Source organism: Typopeltis vanoorti, chromosome 7 (assembly GCF_054136105.1).
Source record: "Typopeltis vanoorti isolate ZY-2024b chromosome 7, IOZ_Tvanoo_1.0, whole genome shotgun sequence".
In the NCBI taxonomy this organism is placed as follows: domain Eukaryota; kingdom Metazoa; phylum Arthropoda; class Arachnida; order Uropygi; family Thelyphonidae; genus Typopeltis; species Typopeltis vanoorti.
This window is the reverse complement of record NC_143555.1, coordinates 67,420,099-67,439,653: the sequence shown is the minus strand read 5'-3', so window position 1 is coordinate 67,439,653 and position 19,555 is coordinate 67,420,099. Positions and strand designations below refer to the sequence as shown.

Here is a 19,555-nt window from a genome sequence, read left to right as displayed (position 1 = left end):
GTAACTTTTTATTGTTAAAATAAATTTATGACCAAGATAAGATTACCATGACCTTCTAATGTGGAGGCTGAATTTGTAGTTGTTCAGTTGGTGTTGATGTTCTTCTGCTTTATGGTTTTATTTAGTGCTGCCCAGGACATAGAATTAAAGTGTTCGAAAGGATGATCCCAATTCTAATTATTGTATTATATATTTAACTACATAAAACTTACTCATCATGTATCAAACTATATATAAAAATTTCCATTTATAAATATGAAACATTTTCATATTTATAACATGAACCATTACATAGCTGAAACCTAACATGTAGGAACCGTTAAACTAATAAATAAATAAATAAAAAGTGGAATGGAAGCTGGCACGGATCAGTCATTTTCAGCAGATATGCTTGATAGTTGGCAGAAAAAATTAGTCTAACATGTTGAAAGATCTAATAAGTGACTTCCAAATGTCACGTAAAATCATTCCTTGGTTTCTTTTCAGAGTACCTTGTGAGTCGATAACCATCGTAGCCTCTTTGATGTTTCATACACTGAAGTGTCTTCCATGTAAGGCATGGAGCTCTTTTTCCATTCAGTATTGTGGTGAGTGTGGGAGAAGTGGAATGCCAGACCTAGTCTATCTTCTCTGTTATTGACGTCTCCAATATGCTCTTTTTTCCTAATTTCCAAACTTCTAAATGTTTGCCCTATGTAAACAAGGCCAAGAACATGGAATATTATCAACTCCAGGGTGTTTGTTAAAAGGGTTGTGGTCCTTAGACGAACGTCGCAGAGCTCGTACAGTCACAATGGATTGGAAGGCCATTCTTATGTCATGAAATTTCAGGAGATTGGCGATTAAGAGAAAGTTTCCCATAAGGGATGGAAACCGAGCGACTGTCAACGATCTGTTGTGGAGAAGGAATAAATAATAGTATTCACTGTACCATTTTCTTAGAATATCTACTACTCACCAATGGATGGAGAAGAGAGCGTAATTCTTCTTTTAGTGTTTCTTCATCTCCTGTAATAGAGATCGCCCTTTTTTCAACGTATGTATAATACCTAATTTTTGCGATATATAATGAAGAGAAATGTAAATAACGACCTGTATGAGTGGGCTTACGGTATACGCTAAGAGAGGCATCCTTCTGCTTTTTTTTTTTCTAAATTAAAACATTTAGGGAAGATAGTTTTCCTTCATTTTCAAGTTCTAAAGTGAATTTAATTTTATGATGGCAGGAATTAATAGATGAAAGAATATTGTGTAACTAAGCCACACTCTGTTTCCACGTTATAAATATGTCATCTGCGTATCTCCACCAAAGCGGGTTTAAGATTCGTAGATATCAAGAAATCTTTTTCAAGGTTTTCCATGAATAAGTGAGTACATGGAAGAGATAGTGGGCTTCCCATTGAAAGGCCAGATAGTTGTTTGTAGATTTTCCCATCACTGGAAATAATTTGAGTTGACACAATGTTTAAATAGTTGAGAGATGTCAGGAGGGAACAGATTATCTACAAGTGCCATAACTTTGTCTACAGGAACCTTTGTGAACAATGATGCAATATCTAGACTAGCTGGAATGTCCGTTGGTAAGATAAAATTTCTCCTAGTTTTTCTAAAAATTGTTGCGAACTTTTGATGAAGGCGTCCATTTGCCTGTGTCTGATGTGCTCCTTTAGAAGATTAGCCATATGTTTTGATAACAAATAAGTAGGCGAGCTGATGCCATCTACGATAGGCCGAAGACGAATTTAATTTTATCCTTGTGTACCTTGGGCTTCCCATGTAATCGTGGAGTTTACGGGAAAGGGGATGCATAGATTTCAATTTTTTTTAAAGATCTGTAGGCCAGTAGTCATGATGCGTAAATAGGTTATTGGTTTCTTCATGATTTGTCCAAGTAGGGTCATAATCCAATCATAAGGGTCATAATCAGTGTAAGTAGTAAGTGTAAGTGCGTAAAAATTAAATTTTGGATATATGATCAGTTGTATTCATGATAACAGTTGAATTGCTTTTATCAGCCTTAAGTACTATAATATCTTTGTTCTTCTTTAAATATGAAAGTGCTCTTTTTTTATAACCCACTGATGTTCTTTTTTTTTTTTACTTTCGTGTAACAGTTCCTACATTATGTAATGATTCATGCGTACCGCTTATTGTATGTTTTTGTTGTTGTTCTTCCCAGAAGAAGCCACTATAGGTGGCGAAACTAGTAGGTTTAACTATCTATATTACGACCTGTTAAATCTAATGTTAGTTATCATTTCTCACATTCGTTTTTTGGTCGAAAAAAATCTACATACTCATTCACAATTATTGCTTGTGTTTCGGTTTGAAAGCAAGAAATCTTTTTGTCTTATAAGTTTTATTATTGTAGACGTGCAATTCACCGATCGCAAACTATGATTATGTTCTGTATGATATGATAGGTAAATTTCATTAGCAGCAATTATGTCTTATTCAGTTCGCATACATTGTCTTAAATAATTAGTTGGGTTTTCGCTTGAACTTTTGCTTGTTGTAGCCGCTATGTTTCTTCGTTGTGATATGTTGCAAGACATCGGAACGTCCTCATTTCAGATAGAAAATTGTGCATTACATATGGTGCACCGAACCATTTTAGTTGCATGTTCGTGACTTAAAAAAAATGTTCCTTATAAGAAGGAAAAAAATTTATAGGAGTTCATAAATTCTGGTTTTCTGTACATATATCAACCGTTATTAGTAATATATCTGTACTACACGTTCCTTTAAAACGTATAGTTAAAGCTGAAATATTTAATTTCTAGAAGAATAGGATATTACTATTAAAACAAGGACTGAAATGAAATCAAATGAAGATCCTGTTCCCTGATTTCTCTCTCTCTCTCTCTCTCTCTCTCTCACACACACACACATTGATGCGATGATAGCTTTATGCTGGAGTTTGAATGTCGGTCCTGTTTCTTAGCCATCACAAATATTCGTGATTTTTATCAATAAAGTGATCTTTAGGAAGTCTAATTTTAATGCCTAGTTGCATACTGCATAAATTAATACTGATTATCATGATGATTGTTAGAGTGAAGGATAGATGGCGCCACAGCCGCAGTTATGGGGGGAAAGTTTCTTCCAAGTGACTCGACTCTGGAAATACCGTTGAGGAATAGGGGGGCAGGTTTTGGGCGCAGAAGGTGGCTGCACCGCGCCAGACACGATCACAGTTGGTGGTACGACAGTAAATGGAAAGGATCCATAGTCGTCGTAACGTCTCGTGCTATAGTTGGTAAAGAGGAGTGATACCGAAAAGTCAGCGTAGTGGCAGACCATTCATAAGTGCGGTTTCATTAAATTACTGACCTTTGGCCTTGTCTGGCTATGCTTGAACGTGCTGTATACAAACCACAATTGAATAATTATCGCTACTACACTTCTTGTGGATACTATAAGGTAAGAGTTTTCGTTGATAATGGAATTAATACATTTCCACGTGATTTATACGCGTTCAGCAGACCACTTAAAACGATTGACCATCTGACAGGAAAACTTGGAACAGAACTACAAATACACTTAGAATCTCAATATGGACTATTGATTTTCGTTTTTTTTTAAATAACATTATTTCATTAAATAGAATGTTTCCTTGCTGTCTCTGACAGAACGTTTTAAGAAGAGGGTAGAAGCTGTCACTGACAGTAGCTTCCAGTCTAACTGACAACCATTTCGAAGATAGAACGTTCTGTAATATGACAGTGTTCAGTGAATGATTTTAATCTTAAATAATTTCTTTAGTGTTTGTCTGTCTGGTATTTCAAAGTGGTTTATCCACTAAAATCTTATTCTGTTTAACGACGATTTAATTGTTCTGCACTGAATCCACTTGAACCAAATAATTGAACACCTCGCACAGAACAGCAAAGATAGTATTTTAAGATCGCATATTTAACTTTGGTGGCGCTAACGAAATAGAAATCATCTTAATGTTATTATTTTTAATGTAAAAGTGAACATGAATTTGTTCATTCTTTAACTTCTTGCAAGGTCTCAGATGAAGAAGAAATGCTCCGTTAGTTGTCAATTAGGAGGGAAAATTATAGTCAGAAAAGAAAATTAAGAACGATTAAAATTGATTGAAATAAAATTATAAATTAAATTTTTTTAAATTAGATTAAATCATAAATTATCCCTTCTTAAAAACTAGTTTTTTCTTACCTTTCTAAGCGCGTTTCGCAGAATACATATGTACCTCCTATAAGACTTAGTTTGTCCGTCCATCTGTAAGCATAGAACAACTCCTCTCTGGATGGAATCCACTGAATTTAAAATTTTCGGTGACATCATCCAGAATACTAAATTTCAAAAATTTAGTATTCTGGATGTTCGCAAATATTTGTCGAGCGACCAAGTTCAGTTTTGGTTTAAGTTACCCATTTGTAGGGGCAAAAGGAGACGTTTCGAAATGATACGAAGTATTTACTCTTTGACCGTACAGATTTTAATGAAATTTTATATTTTGAACTCCGCTGAATTTCTTTTTTCGCGGTATTTCCATTTTGGATTATATTAGACCATTTACGGGGAAGAAGAAAGGAAAGGAAAGCCAAGCAAAAATCTTGAAATCATACAAAGTAAGAACTCTGCTTTGGTTAGACAGATTTTAATTAAATTTGGTATTTGGAATCTGTGTTAAAAATGTCAAAAGGTTTTGGTATAAATCGGACCATTTTAGTGGCAGAATTAGGCAAAAAAATTGAAACGATACAAAATGATAACGAATAAACTTTTTGCAGTACACTTAAGTCCAACACATATATATATAATAGTTTTCATCTTTCCTTCTTAAAATTGATTTCTAAATATTATCTCTCTCTTTCCCACATGATACATTAAGCAAATTTCATTTTTCGACTGCAAAGCTCTTTGCCGTCATATTTTACATCTAACATTAACTTTTTTAAAAAATGAATTTCTTATCATCTGTCAGAAAGTTATTTTATTATTATTTGCAATAAATGTGATTTCTGGAGCATTAGATAAAACCGGGTTTTTCTCTCTGAATAAATTTCTCTTTGATTCAGCGTATTGATATGCCTGCTAGTCAACGCATTTGTGCTGTTTTGTAGAATTTTCGTTGTAGAATTTCAGCTTGCTTCTAGGTCTTAATTAAACTTTGCCCTTTGGGCTCCTTTTCTTTGGTCATTGGGGGAAGGGCATTATAATATGCACTTTTTTCCCCCTGCAAGTTTTGTATACTATTTCGAAGTATCCAATTAAACACTTTCATATAGTATTCAAAAAAAGTATTTTATCTCATTATTACAAGTTTCTAGGAATCGGCATTTCGTATTATGAATTTTTCAAGTGGTCTGCTGTTATATGTATTTTGATGTCATAAAGTTACATCCTCTATGGTGCGATTCATATATATTTCTTTATTTATCTACCATGATATATATATCAAGATGATTTAGCAAGATTTCCACTTTTCAGATTAGGAGAAAAAAAAATGAAGAAACGTCTAAAAACACTCTGTCAAGTACAAATGTATTGGAAATGTAGAGAAAAATTACGATCATCGACAAAGTATATCCAAACTGTTCATCAGCTTGGTTTTATAATTAGTAGCATTTTATAATCAATATATATATCTTTAAAATGAAGGTTTCTGTTATAATACTTCAACCACTTTTTATATAAAAATTACTCCTGATATTAATTCTTTTAGATGTTAACAGTTGCGATCACATATGTGGCATGATCTCTTTCTTCCTTGTTAACCAATGAGTAAAACAGAATGGTAGGCATTTAGGAACGGAGGAGATCACACAAAGCTTATCGAATATTCATCACTGAATGTAAGATGTACTTCATCAGGCATAACTTTTATGCAGAGAGTTCGATATTGTGTTAAAAAAAATAAACATATAACGAGAACATTGGTACATTCGTCAAATTTAAAACACAAAAGGATTCCGAAATGGGATATTAGCTACGGGATAGGCTCAAGTTCTAGCTTATGGGGGTTGGGGGTGCCTCGAAGCAGGGTGTCCTACAAAAAACATTAAATAATATTTATAATTTCAATTTTAGATTTTCTAATTTATATTTCAAAGTAGATTTTTAATGTTCTAGTGATGTAGCTAACATTTTTGTCAACTGCAAAATTCTAGTATTTTATTTTGTTTAAAATCTTTTCTTTAAACTTTAAAACCTGATGAAACTAAAGTCGACCGTGATGTTTGTAAATTTATATTTTCCATAAATAATTTTGTGGTAGGTCGTTCTTTGCAATTTTCATCGTTCTGCTTATCAAAAATATGTTAGTTAACATATAATTTGTGTCATATTAAGTAGAGAAAGGTGACACGGAGAATTTCAAATATAAAACAGCATTGATATCCCACACTGTCTGCAGGTCAATGCTTGTTAGGCGAATGGTTTTATGAAATACTTTCGGACTGATTTATCAAAGAGCTTGTATCTTACTGAATGTGACAACATTGTTGATTTTTTGGGGGGCCAACTATTAGTCAAAATCTAGAGGCTGGATGCTATCAAGTAGTGATTTTCAGCGGAAAAATGCATCGGCTAATATAGTACGTTTGCGCCATTTTGACAAAATTGCTGAAAGTAATCTACATACGCCTAAATCGGTCAGTAATACAAGGTTCGATTTTAAACACTTCGAAGCAGTTTAGCTCACTCATTTGAATGATTGCATATTTTTCATTCTGAATAAAAGTAGTGGAGTTTAGTATCAATCATTTTATGCATACTTTAAATATGCTAATTTGATGTGACAGTGTATTTCTGTTAGTATGTTGTACACAATTCCACTGCTACGATTGCGAATGGTCTACATTCCATCAAAAATCATATTAATAGTTCACATAACTGATTTGTTCAGCTTATTACACAGGTGTGCTTCATAGAAGGCATTACACGTAGGACACGTTACTATATTTTACTAAGAAATCAGGTATATGGTTTGACAGAGGTCTGTGTGTGATTACGAGTCGGTAAATGGAGGAAGTTAACTTTAAACGATAAATAGCAATCCTTAAATGTGCTAAATGAAAGTTAGTGAATTACTGTTCATACAATAACATTCTGATTGAAAGACAGAGCTCCATATACGTTTAGGTGCTTCATTTTAATGCCTCCCTCTGATACTAAATGCCGCTTCGTCTCTTTTGCAGGATATTATTGCGGCATTGTGTGTGTGGTGGTGGTGGGGGGGGAATGAAGTTTTTCGTAATTGATGATTTTGAAGCAGTTTGATGCATTGGTATGTTATTTTAAGATGGCTTTTAATTTAATAGCCTTAAATCGAGAATATTCTCTTCTCGCAGGCAAGTTTAAAGTATTTTTGCTACAAATTATATATTCATAGTGCTACGTCAGAGAAACTCATTTTTCAGGCTTTGTTTATTAGATCTAGAAAGCTTTTCTTCTTAGAAATACTGTTGATGCAACTGAACCACGGTATAACGTACTAATGTACTTTAGGTTTACAGTCTTTCTTCGATTGGAGTCAACGCATATTAAAAAAGCATGACGACTGTAGAATCTTAATAATATGAGAAGTGTATACAAAAAAGGGAATGGGGGAAATCAGACTTTTTGTTACCTGATAGTAAAGTAGTCCATTAACAACTTCAATTTATTTATTTTTATAATGATATTTTAAAATTAAATCAAGACAACTAAAAAATCAGTATCTTATGAGTAATAGTTACTGAGTTGTAATAATGTGAGGTATAGTTTATTTTCCGGAAAGCAATCACATCTGTGACTCTTCTCCTGAAATACTCAAGACTTGAAATATCATTGCCGACATTAAATGCGCAAAATTAATTTTATTGCATTTCATTGATCTATATGTGAACTAATAGGTTTGCAAGCTTAAAAATACGTGACCTCAATCCCCTTTTAATCTTCTTTTTAATTTAAATATTTACTCTTTTAATCAGAGAAATAAGGTCATGTCAAAGACGACCAAGTTTACATGGTTTCTTAATTTGTTGCTTATTCCATACTTATCGGTTTGGAAAGCATTTTTTCTAGTTTATGCTAAAATAATTAATTGTGAGATTGTAGTTTCTATCCTACTGAAAGGGATATTCTAATTATGATGAAATAAACCTGTGCTCATTAAATTACTTGAAGGTTCATTCGGCGAAGACGTAATTATATATAATCTTGGAATTTTCCATCTCACTCTTTACTGTTGTATTGTATCACAAATTAATAACGCGTATTATTGCAACAGTGGATTATTATTTTCTTTGTTTTCTTCCTTATAAAGCCCATTTTAACCGATTTTTATGCTTTAGATATGGATTAAATACGATACATAAATTAAAAGTTTTAATTTGTGTATCGTATTTAATAAAAAGCCAGTTCAGCAAATAACAGCTATTCAAACTTTCTTATATAATGGCAGAGTTATTATTTGCCGAATTAACTTTTAAGATGCTCAGTTATTTATGCAAGTTGTATTCAGTAGTAAAAGAAGCAATGGCTTGCATTTGGCTCATCCGTGGATTATTCGAAAGCAGTGATCGTTATGAGAGTTTTGACTATGTGCACATCTATGTGAATATTAAACTTTTTTCGATAGGGATTTTTCTTTCACGACAGTATTTACAATATTGGTAACAGTTTGTCTTCAAAAGATGATTTAAAAAAAAACGGAAAAACGCTCTGAAAAGCATATTTTGTGAACACCAACAGGGGAAAATAAGATTTCAGAAGCGCTTTAATTTTGTTACATCATTTTGCTTTACTGTTCATTTGCTAACATAAGTAATTTAAGGTGTTGACAAAACAAAAATTACAAATGATTTCTGCTTGATCGATATCTTAAATTACTTTAGAACTTGATTTTATATTAAAACGTGTTTACAAGAACTTTTCAAAAGTTAAGTTATCGAGCTTATATGAAGGTAGCTTTTTTGGGGAAATGGAGTTTTTTTCATTTAAGTATGTAAGAACACGTAACCTCAGTAACATATTTAATAATATTATGCTGTTAAATACAGATATTTGTGCTTGTATTTCACAAACCATCTTCAGAATAAAATAAATAATGCAATATTAAAATATATCCGATTAAAACTGCGTGCTTAAACAATTGTTGACTTCTCATGTGTGGTTGCATGGCAAGCAAGGCTTCTCATGACAAGGTGGCCGAGTAGCAAACTATTGTACTGTTAGGATACTAAAAAAAAAAAAACGTGGCTGTAAACAATTTCCCAAATTTTGAACATCGCCTATTGTTGTTGAAGTTTAGTTTGCCGAGGTTTTTCTGTGATGTAGAAGAACCTTGGCACACTCTTTGAGGAGGAGTTCGAATTTGTTAGATGCTTCTCTGTAGCAACTGTGCATCATTCTAAAAGATTCTGTGGCTAGTGTTTGTCAAGTCCATGTTCTGCAAGGCTGGACTTGTACCTTTTAATCAGTTGAATAAAAGACTAGTGTTCTGAAATGCTTTTTAAAACGGATCATCCTGCTTGTCCAAAATAGGATAAGTGGTAGTTACATGAGATTTGACAGACACCGGCTAGCAACAAGGTTGGAATTTTATCTTTAGAAGATGATAAAAGTATGTTGATTTGATCGAGAGGTTTATATGTGGTAAAAAAAGTATAGTAGAAATTGTTTAAAGACACGAGGAACTAGCCGAAGTACTCTTGATATATACCATAGGAATTACACGAAGGTCATCTCTTCTAGCTGAATTCGGAAAGAACTCCTTGAGTTTGTCGATGATTTTTGAGTGAAGTGATGAAGAACAGTTGTGATGAACAGATAATATAGACTCTTGGCAGTAGTGATTTGACTATACGGTACTTTTAGGAAGGATGATATGGCGATTTTTGATCTACATAATGAACAGAAAAAGTTGGTTTACGGTATATTGATGTAATGAAAGTTTGATTTTTGCTTGATAAGAACTTCTAGAAAGAGTAAAGCTTCATTGACCATTTTTCAGGATAAATTTTATTACAAGATGTGATTTAATAATTAATTCCGTCCTAAAATCAAATTGTTATAAGCTTCAGGGTTTAGGAAAGATATATTCCTCCTCTGAACGTTCTAGATAAAAGTTAACTAAGTCATATAACTAAAGTGGGTATTAAATCCAGCATTATTTCAAGCCGAATGTAGAAAGTTTCCTAAAGTCAGTTGACCAGAGAGCTTACGGGAATATACTCCCCGACATTCACGAGTTGCCTTAAATATTACTTGGATTTTTTCCCGTAAGCTGTATTCTCCTATATTAAACCTGTATTCGAATCTGACAAACTTATTTTCGAAACTCATCAACTTACTTTACAAAACTTTCATAGTTTCTACATTCGGCTTTGAAATAATGCTGGATTTAATATTCACTTCACTTATATAATTTTGCATCGCCGAACTGAAGCCTTTTGGCTCTTTATTTTAGTAAAAAAAAGTTAACTAATGTTGGAGACAACAGAGAGCCCCTGGCAGTTTCTTTCTTCTGTTTGTTTACATATTCCTGTTGTTGTTGTTTTTTATTTAGCTTTCGCTAACTTTTATTTAGAACATTTAGAAGAAACAATATCTTCACTTTGGATCTATTATGTGGATATAGACTTTTCTATCTGGAATCCCGCAGACAGCAATAACAACGTATTTTCCTGCAAAAAATTAATAGCCTATACATCCTAGAATCAAATTTACCCAAGAAAAAGAGTAAAATTTATTTTTGCCTGTTCTAGAATTTCTTATCAAGCAAGAAGCAGCACTTCAATTTTTTATCACATCAATGTGCCGTAAACCAACTTTTTCCGTTCGTTATATACACTACATCAAACGTCGGCACATCCTCCATTCCTAAAATATGGTATAATCCAATTTCTGTTGTCAAGAGCCTACATTATCTGTCCATCACAAACTCTTTTCATCAAGAAATTTGTACTATAAATTGCACGCGCACACACAAAAAAAAAATAAACTCCGCTTGTAACGGCTACAACTCCAACATCATCGAACTAACTCATCAATAATTTCTGTTGAAATCTACTGGAAGATATGACCTTCATAGGATTTTCTATGTCATAATATCAAGAGCACTTCAGATTGTACCTGTTATCCTTAAACAGTTTCGACTTTGGCTACACAACCCCATCAACCAAATCAGCCTACTTTATCATCTCCTAAAAATAAAATTCCAACATTATTTTCAGATAGTGGCTGTCAAATTCCATCTACTGCAAATGCAGCTTATCTTATTTTGGACAGATGAGCCAATCCGTTTTAATATTTAAGAACAGCGATCTTATATCCAGTTGATTAAACGACATAAGTCCGGTCTTGCAGAAGATGGGATTAACAAACACTAACCACTGCATCCTTGGGAATGATTCAAAATTGCTACAGTGAATAATCTACAAATTCGAACGCCTCCTGAAAGAGTATGCCAACGTTCTTCTACTTCGTCCCAACTTAAACCTCAACAGTGGTATATATGTGCCTAAAATTTTAGAAATTTTTATTAGCGACTTTGCCTTTTTTTAAATTTTTTTTTTTTTTAGGAATCCTAATAATAGTACAACAGTAGGAACTTCGCGACTGCATATGAAAAGTTAACCATTGTTTATAGCAGCAGTTTAATCTGCTGTATTTGAATTTTCCTTTATTTATTATACACCAATTTGTGATATACGAACCGAATTATATTTTGCAGTATAATATCTGTATTTTAGAGTATAAACTTATTAAATTATTAAAATATCGTTGCTTTAGCTACGTATGTTTCCATATTTAAATGATTTCCCACGGATGTCTCTTCATTAAAACACAGGGCGTTTTATTCCCTCAAAACGACCAGCTAACACACGCCTTTAATAGCTATAATACACCTAATGGCCTAAGTTTTAGTTGCTTCAGCCGTAGTTTAAGCCAATATTAATACTATTTGATTTTCTAGCGCTAGGAGATCGACCCCTCAGAAGGCTAAATTTCACCGTTCTCCCTTCGCTGCAGTCAGTATTATCGGCAGCTAAATTAAACTAATAAAGCCTCATTAAAATATTGTCAATATTTAAGGAAGCTATTTTAATTTTTTTTTAATGTAAGGCATTCATTTGGCTGAAACAAATGTTTTTTGTTTTTGTTATTATTGCTATTATTTATTGTACAATAAATATAAATATTGAAAAGACATTTTTCTTCGAGAAAATAACTATTTTACCATGTTAATTCAAATAATAACAATTATTATTTTATTCATTTTAGGAATTTTTAGAAGTTAAATAAATTATATTTATTTCTGTTAATTCATACAGATGAAATGAAAACAAATATGTTATTTTTTTAAAAAATGCTTGCTTCTTTGGCTAAAATTTTTCTATAACAATACAAAGACAAACTCGGATTCGCTGTTTTGCAGCGGACCCAAATTTCCAAGAGAAAAAGACCATACCACTTCCATTTGAAGTGGTATTCGATAAAATAATAATAGATTCATAACGAAACTCTTTCTTTTAGTTTACTTTTCATAAGAAAAAATACTTATGAGATAACCATGTTATCTCTATGTTTTTCTTCTTCCCCTTCCCTTATTATAACTTTTAAACCTGAACCAGTCTTTACGAAACATACACCGGTAGCGGACATCTCATCGCTGTATTTCATAAATTTCAAATTGTAATTATGGACGTTGTACTGTTTATGTAAAACAGACCATGAGTTAAGTATAAAAAATTATTGTTATTATTAGAAAATAAATCTGAAAGCGATACAGAGAACGCGTACGTATATGACTATTCCTTTTGAATAGTCATATACGTACACACTGCCAGTTGGAATTAGATCTGAAACATAATAGATAGACTGGGAGACAATTTCCATAAACATACTAAAATCTATAGCTGTGAAAGTAGACCATGAAATAACTACATGCATCCTTTCGTTATGTTTCTGCAATATTAGTAAATGACAACTTGGCAGTTTGTCATTTTCGAAACTTATCAAGCTGATGCATTATCTGAATATCAATCTTTTTTTTTTTCCTTTGTTGAACTGTGGCATTTAATTATAATTTAGCAGCTGTTCGTTAATAGAAAAGCTATCTTTAAAATAGCTAATTTGCACAAAATAAAGATGTTTCGGTAAATGAATGAGAAAAGAAAGACAGTAGAGGGGAAAAAGAGTTTGTAATGAAATGAGGTGGAATAGGGTGAAGGAACACTAATTTATAAGTGATGCATGAAATTTTTATTTTAGATTTTGTTTTGTTTTGGCACAACTTTGTTGGAGAGTAAAAAAAAATGTTTGATAATACAGCTAATAATTAACTTGCCTTTTTTATATAAGTAAATTGTAAGTAATAATCTGTTTTCTTGGTACTGTATTTGCTATTTTACTCTTTAAGATTCATCATCTGTTCTGTGAATCAGTTCTTCATTGTTGCGCGAGTTTGTAAACTCCATATAGATCCTGGGATTTAGCAAAGGATTTTTATAATAAACTACAGTATAATTAAATTCGTTCGTTTTGTTCATGGTACTCTACTAAAAGTAGTTTGTCTTTATCAGAGAGTTGTTCATTGTTTCTTCATTACTTTACTACTTTTTAATATTCTCCTTGACACTGTTGTGATGAATATTGAATTCGGAGGTGGAATTTTATTCTTTTATATTATTACTGTGAATATACAAGGAACTTTTTTTTTCATTTTTTTGTTTTCTGTTTATTACAGAATTCTTTTCTGTCTCTATCAGTCTTTGCTAGTAAATTTTAAATATTGCATGAAATGATACATTAGCCAGTTTGGCTCTCTGCTTAAGAGATGCAGTGATACAAGTATCAATCAGAGTTCTACTTGAAGAAGGGATCGCTTATTTAACCCACGGCTATTATAGGAACAACTTGTTTGCTGATACACATGTGTATATAACCTTGCATTATTTTGTAAAAGGCATTTTTATGGCATTACTATGCAAGTATAGAACGTAATGGAATGCACAGTTCTTTTTTTTTTTGTAATATAAAAAGGCAAAATTTAGTAGAACAGATATTCTACTAAATTTCCATAGGTAAGAAGAAAAGTAAATAAGTAGAAGTGAAATAAGAAAATTGAAAACTTCCGCTAGTGTTCGCTTTTCGAATAAAATCGTGCTGATTTAAGAATTATTTAATTTTTATTATCTCAAAAGCATAATGTCTACTGTTAGTAGTGTTTACTAGGAAAATGTATGATGGTTTACTTCCGATTTTTATCACTTTTTCGATTGATGCTTAAATTATTTCTGAATTTTTGGAAACAATAGTTAATATAATACAAAAATTGTAAAATAACTGAGTGTGAACTTTTTATTTCGACTACTGTTAATATAGTTTACCTCTAGAAATGATTACTTTATCTAACTTTGGTTTCGAATTATGGTAGATATAACAAAGGACATGAAGGCCAGTATATTGTTTATTAATTTCGTATTCTTCGACCGGTTTGTCTTTTGTAGGAGTTTCAGGGTAAAAAAAAAAAAAAAAAAACTAGCTAACTCACGGAAAATGTTAAGAAAAGTTTATGGCTTCCTAGACACCTCCAGGGAGTCCAAAGACTCATCGAGGGAGGGCACCTACTCCACAACTCTCCGTCTCCACCACTCAATCCACCAACTACCACGAATCGCAACTACCTTCATCATCTACAACCGACCACCACCATTAGTATTTTCACAGAGAATCACATTCATGCCCACGGTTGGATTTGAACCCGCAGCCTTTTGGTTGGAGAGCGGATACGCTAACCACTCGACCAACCAGGCCGGCAATGTTGCCTAATCTTCATGTACATCTGCAGAGATGCTAATCCTATCCTATTAATGGTCCTTACAGGCACTTAAGCGTCCACGACCTTTCCAAGTATTCTTGGACTTCGCAACGTAACTCGAGGATAAGGTGGTTAGCCCCATGCCTCCCGGTTTGTCCTATGTCTGTAAATGCGTGTGTTCCCCCGGGGCCGGTTTGCCTGTTCTGGGGGACGAAAAACCCCAGTTTCGGATGAAAAAAATATCCCCTACCTCTGTATGAGACCGGCTAACTCACCTTTCATCGAAAGAGACCAGATAGAGGTTCCTCACGTCACTGACGGGAATCGAACCCAGGTCTCTCCGTCCAAAGGTCTTCATCTATACCGGCTGAGCGACGGAGGCTCGTAGAGATGCTAATATTAGATAAATTTGCACTTTTATGAAAGGCACATTAATTAAAAAATGCTTTTTGTTGAGCAGAGTTCTAATTTCGTTTTATTATTAATCATGTAGTTCGTCTTTTGCTTAGTTTATATCAAAGAAGTTCTTTCGATTCTAAATTTGAACTTTAATACCATTTTATTGAGAAAATTATCTTTATCGAGCATTTCATCGCCAGAGTTAATTGGGAAAATAATTTTTAGAAATCCACAAACATGTCTGCTTTTAAGATCTGTAAGGCTTGAATATGGTTTCATTTCACTTTGATTTGTGTCCTTGAGAAAGAATAAATCGGGGAGGCGGTGGAGAACAGTTATTTCAGTTTGATTTATTGCTTTCTGTATAAAAATTGCAGTTTATTTGAGTTCTGAAAAAGTAATTTAATTGTAAATTTCTAAATCCCAAGAAGCTTAGCCTATAAATAACGAAGTGAGTTATATTATGATTCTTCAGTTCTTGCATCCTGTTTCATCATATGTATTACAAGGTGACAGTTAAGTTCTACGTCTATGAGGGATGAGCACGTAACACACTAGGCTTAAATTGTTGACAAGAAATGCAATGTAATTTAAAACAAGATATATATTATTTATATATTATCTTTCTTAATTCAACCGCTAGCTATTTTAAAAGCAGGAAGTAAAAAAAAAAAAAGAGTTCAGCGCAAGAAAATTCTCTAGCTTCCATTTTCTTTATTTCCTTCTTTCTCTCTCGCATTTTGATTTGAAAAATAAAAGTTCAATTAAGAAAACTTAAGTTCCACTTCACCATATGTAACCAATACGATAATTAGTAACTAATCTTGTAATAGGAACATGAAGTCAGAAAAACAGAAAAGATAGTAAATGTTAAAGATGGTTAACTGAATCAAATCAACACTCACGCACACACTATGAAATACTTAAATGAGTATATTATATATAATTATTACGCTTTAGCACGGGCTAGAACAATGACAATGTGTTAAGTGTTGAAGATGGTAGGCCATCATTCTGATGGGCACAGAATATCGGATATCAGGACTAGGAAATTTTTCACTGTCGAGCTTTTTAAGTGTGGATTTATTCTATTATCAGAACTCTTCGATCTAAAATCTTATCTGATTACTGAAAATAAATTATCTTCACAAGCCTGCCCAATTCTCAAAAGTAATATATGTATAGTAATTTACTGATGATTTCGTTTAACTTGAGTTGATTTAGACGAATTATTCATATTAAAAGATCTTTGCCATCATAATCGCTTATCATAATGCTGTTCCACGGCTAATTCATATTCAGAAAATCGTCTTCAAACTTTGTTACCAAGTGGTCATACAGCGATTACATAATTTTGAGAAATTGCTCTCCTTGAACTAACAGTGAGTTTACTCGAAGTTCACCATCTTGATAATCTTGAGATAGTGCATTTCCACTATCAGCTTGATCAACTGTATGATCTCTGGATATTTCTAGATGTGACTCAACTTATCGTTTTGAGAACAGTCTCGTATCTGCATTCAAATTCTTGGTTAAAGTGATTAGATAATCAGTTTAACATTAACTTTTTTATAATTTTTATGACATATTTTATATAATTTTATTAAATGATCTTCGTATACCTTTGAAAAAATACGCCTAATATGCATAGGCATAATATTTCGAGTGACTTCTTTTCACGAATGGTCGTAAACTTATGGCACATTATCAACTTGGGCAGGCTACGGGTTACATAAGTCGAAAACCTCATTCTAGAAACATCGTGAATTTTTTCGAACCACTTCAGAATTCCAGTAAGAAGGGTAGTAGTGGTGGGTCTCAAACCGAGCGATAAAATTCACCCACCTCCTGAAGATTCACCAACATGTATACCAAAGTAGGATTAGAACGCACAGCCTGTTGACCGGAGAGTGAAGATCTCTTCAATCAGGGCCGAATTTATCATTAGGCGAACCTAGGCAATCGCCTAGGGGCACAAAGACTTTGGGGCTTATGTTTGTGTGAGTATGACAAAATATATATACAGAGAGAGAGAGAGAGAGAGAGAGAGAGAGAGAGAGAGAGAGAATGCATAGGAGCGTCTAAATTTTCTGTGCCTAGGGGTATCACTTCTGGGATCGGCCCTGTCTTCAATCAAACAACCAAACTGGCATATAGCATTTGTTTTATAGTGAAAATTTCATATCGGTTCTGCGATTTCTTTGCATGTTTTTTATAAATCATCATATTTGCTTCCATAACAAATATAGTCAATAATGTTGTTGTTTGTATGATTCTGTGACTAAATCTTGTAAGAGAACCACTGATATATTTATAGTGCAATCCGAGGAAAGGCGCTTATGATTTGGATAGAGAAAGATGTTTTTCTCCAGGAAACTCGGTTTGTTACTTTACAGCACAGACAAACGCTGAACAGACGCCACTTACCAAACACGATATTGACTGTGCGCTTCGCAACCATATGTCTGTGGAAGGAGTGTCCTAGGCTCGATTCCCGTCGACGACGTGAGGAGCTTAAGGATCTTCCTCAACCATAGCCAAGTTAGCCGGTCTTGGGCATGGACAGCAGGTTTTTTTCCCCAGTTTATCTGGGGTTTTTCATCCCGCAAACAAGCAAACCGGCCCCGTGAACACCCGCTGCTACAGTCAAAAAATACATTTCCCCCTCAGCGGCAGGCTCAGCGACAGGCCGGCTGGGGTTTGTACTAACAAACGTCGTATCTACGTAACACGCGGACCCTGCAATGGAAGCGGGAAAAACGCGCAGAGGAAAAAGAAGAAGATATAATCGTACTCTTCTCCTTTGTTGCTTCACAGGGTCATAAACAACAACACCCCCTTTGAAAATTTCGTGCAATTTTAAGTATTCGTTTCCTGTGCATAGTGCATATTTTTGCTTTAAAAATCCACGCAACTGGCATTTTTTATCTCTGAAATTTGATGACCTGTCTTTTTATTTCACTATTGAATTTATTGGTGCATGATGCAATGTTTTGCTAATATGAAAAAAAAAATGCACTATTCCAAACATAATAAAAAATATGAGTTGGTAGCCGAGACTATGGTTTATCGAAGTAGCCTGCACGAGTCTCCGCGGATTACTCAAACAGACTTAAGAAAAGCTTACTTGGTTGTAATTGTTTGGAAGATCGATTACCTTGCAGGAAAAGTTGTCTTTCGTTGGTTAGGTAATTTTAATGGCATTAGAAGAAAGAGGAAAGGAATTCTTATATAGAATAGGAAGCAACGAGTTTTAGAACTTTTAATCGTGGACAGAAGAAGATACATGAATTGGCCGGTGGGGGAAGGAGGGGAAGGATATCCCTCAATTAGAACAGATTAGATTTTTATTTCGCGGCATACCGTTTGTCAGTTCGACCAGGTAGCAAAAAGAGATATGAAGGCAGTTAGAGAATTATAGCAAGCATTAGTTGGATGATGCCCTTAATTCCCGTAATGTTTTGTCCCTGTTAGAGAGCACATTGAACATTAATTAAGAAAATGCCGTTACTTCATCTCTCTTTTTTCTCTCCTGCTCGATCTGACGACGGTATGCTGCAAATTAAAATGTAATCCTTTCTAACGGAATGATAATTTCCTACTTCAAGTTTCTTCATTTCTTCTTCCCTCAGTTTTATCTAAAGCTCATTGGTTCATATTCTTCATAAACGATTTCGTTTCTTTTTTCCTTCTAATTCCATCAAAATGACTCAACTTGACAACAGCTCTGCAAAAACATCAGTCCTTTTCTGATAACAGAACTAGGTAAAGCTCGGTTTTTCAGAATGCCAATTAAGTAATCCATAATTATTCGGGAAGGCTACTTCAAAAGTTACCAAGTCTGTAATTCTCTTGGAGTATTTTAGTTCTACAAATACTTTTTTCAAGTAAAAAAATTAGGTAATAAACAGTTTTAAATGTATGTTTCACGAATGTTTTATTATCATTATTATCTCTCACCAGATAGCTTACTTCAAAATATTCTCTATGTGGTTAATTCCAACCTTAGTGCAGTATTTTTAATATATATATATATCAATCCTAAAGACGAGACGTAGTGGTAGAACTTACACTTCACAGACTCACATGTCCATGTGTGTATGTGAAGACAGAGAAAGAAATGAAGAGAAAGAGCTTATTGATATGTATATATATATTTGAAAAGCTGAAAGTTCTAGTTGTTTTAGAGAACAGAGGCAAATGGAATGAAAAAGGAAGAGGAGTCGTAGTTTTTTATAAATTTGCATTTGAACTACAAAAAAATGTTGGGCACAGCTGCTATTCGTGTTTTAACAGATCCACTATAAAGCGCACGTACGAATGCCAGTTTTTGGACTGAACCGTTGTGGAGTCACTTTTTTTTTCGTTGGCGGA

General features: G+C 33.5%; 1 protein-coding gene across 1 annotated transcript in view; it reads left to right on the top strand.

The window, feature by feature from the left end:
- Positions 1 to 3,181: 3,181 nt before the first annotated feature.
- The window catches only part of LOC150104744 (uncharacterized), a 147,570-nt gene continuing 131,196 nt past the window's right edge, over positions 3,182 to 19,555 (top strand). The window contains exon 1 of the mRNA XM_090395925.1: positions 3,182 to 3,423. Coding sequence (XP_090252051.1) covers positions 3,352 to 3,423 — 72 coding nt within the window. The 5' untranslated portion in view covers positions 3,182 to 3,351. The remainder of the gene's footprint in view (positions 3,424 to 19,555) is intronic.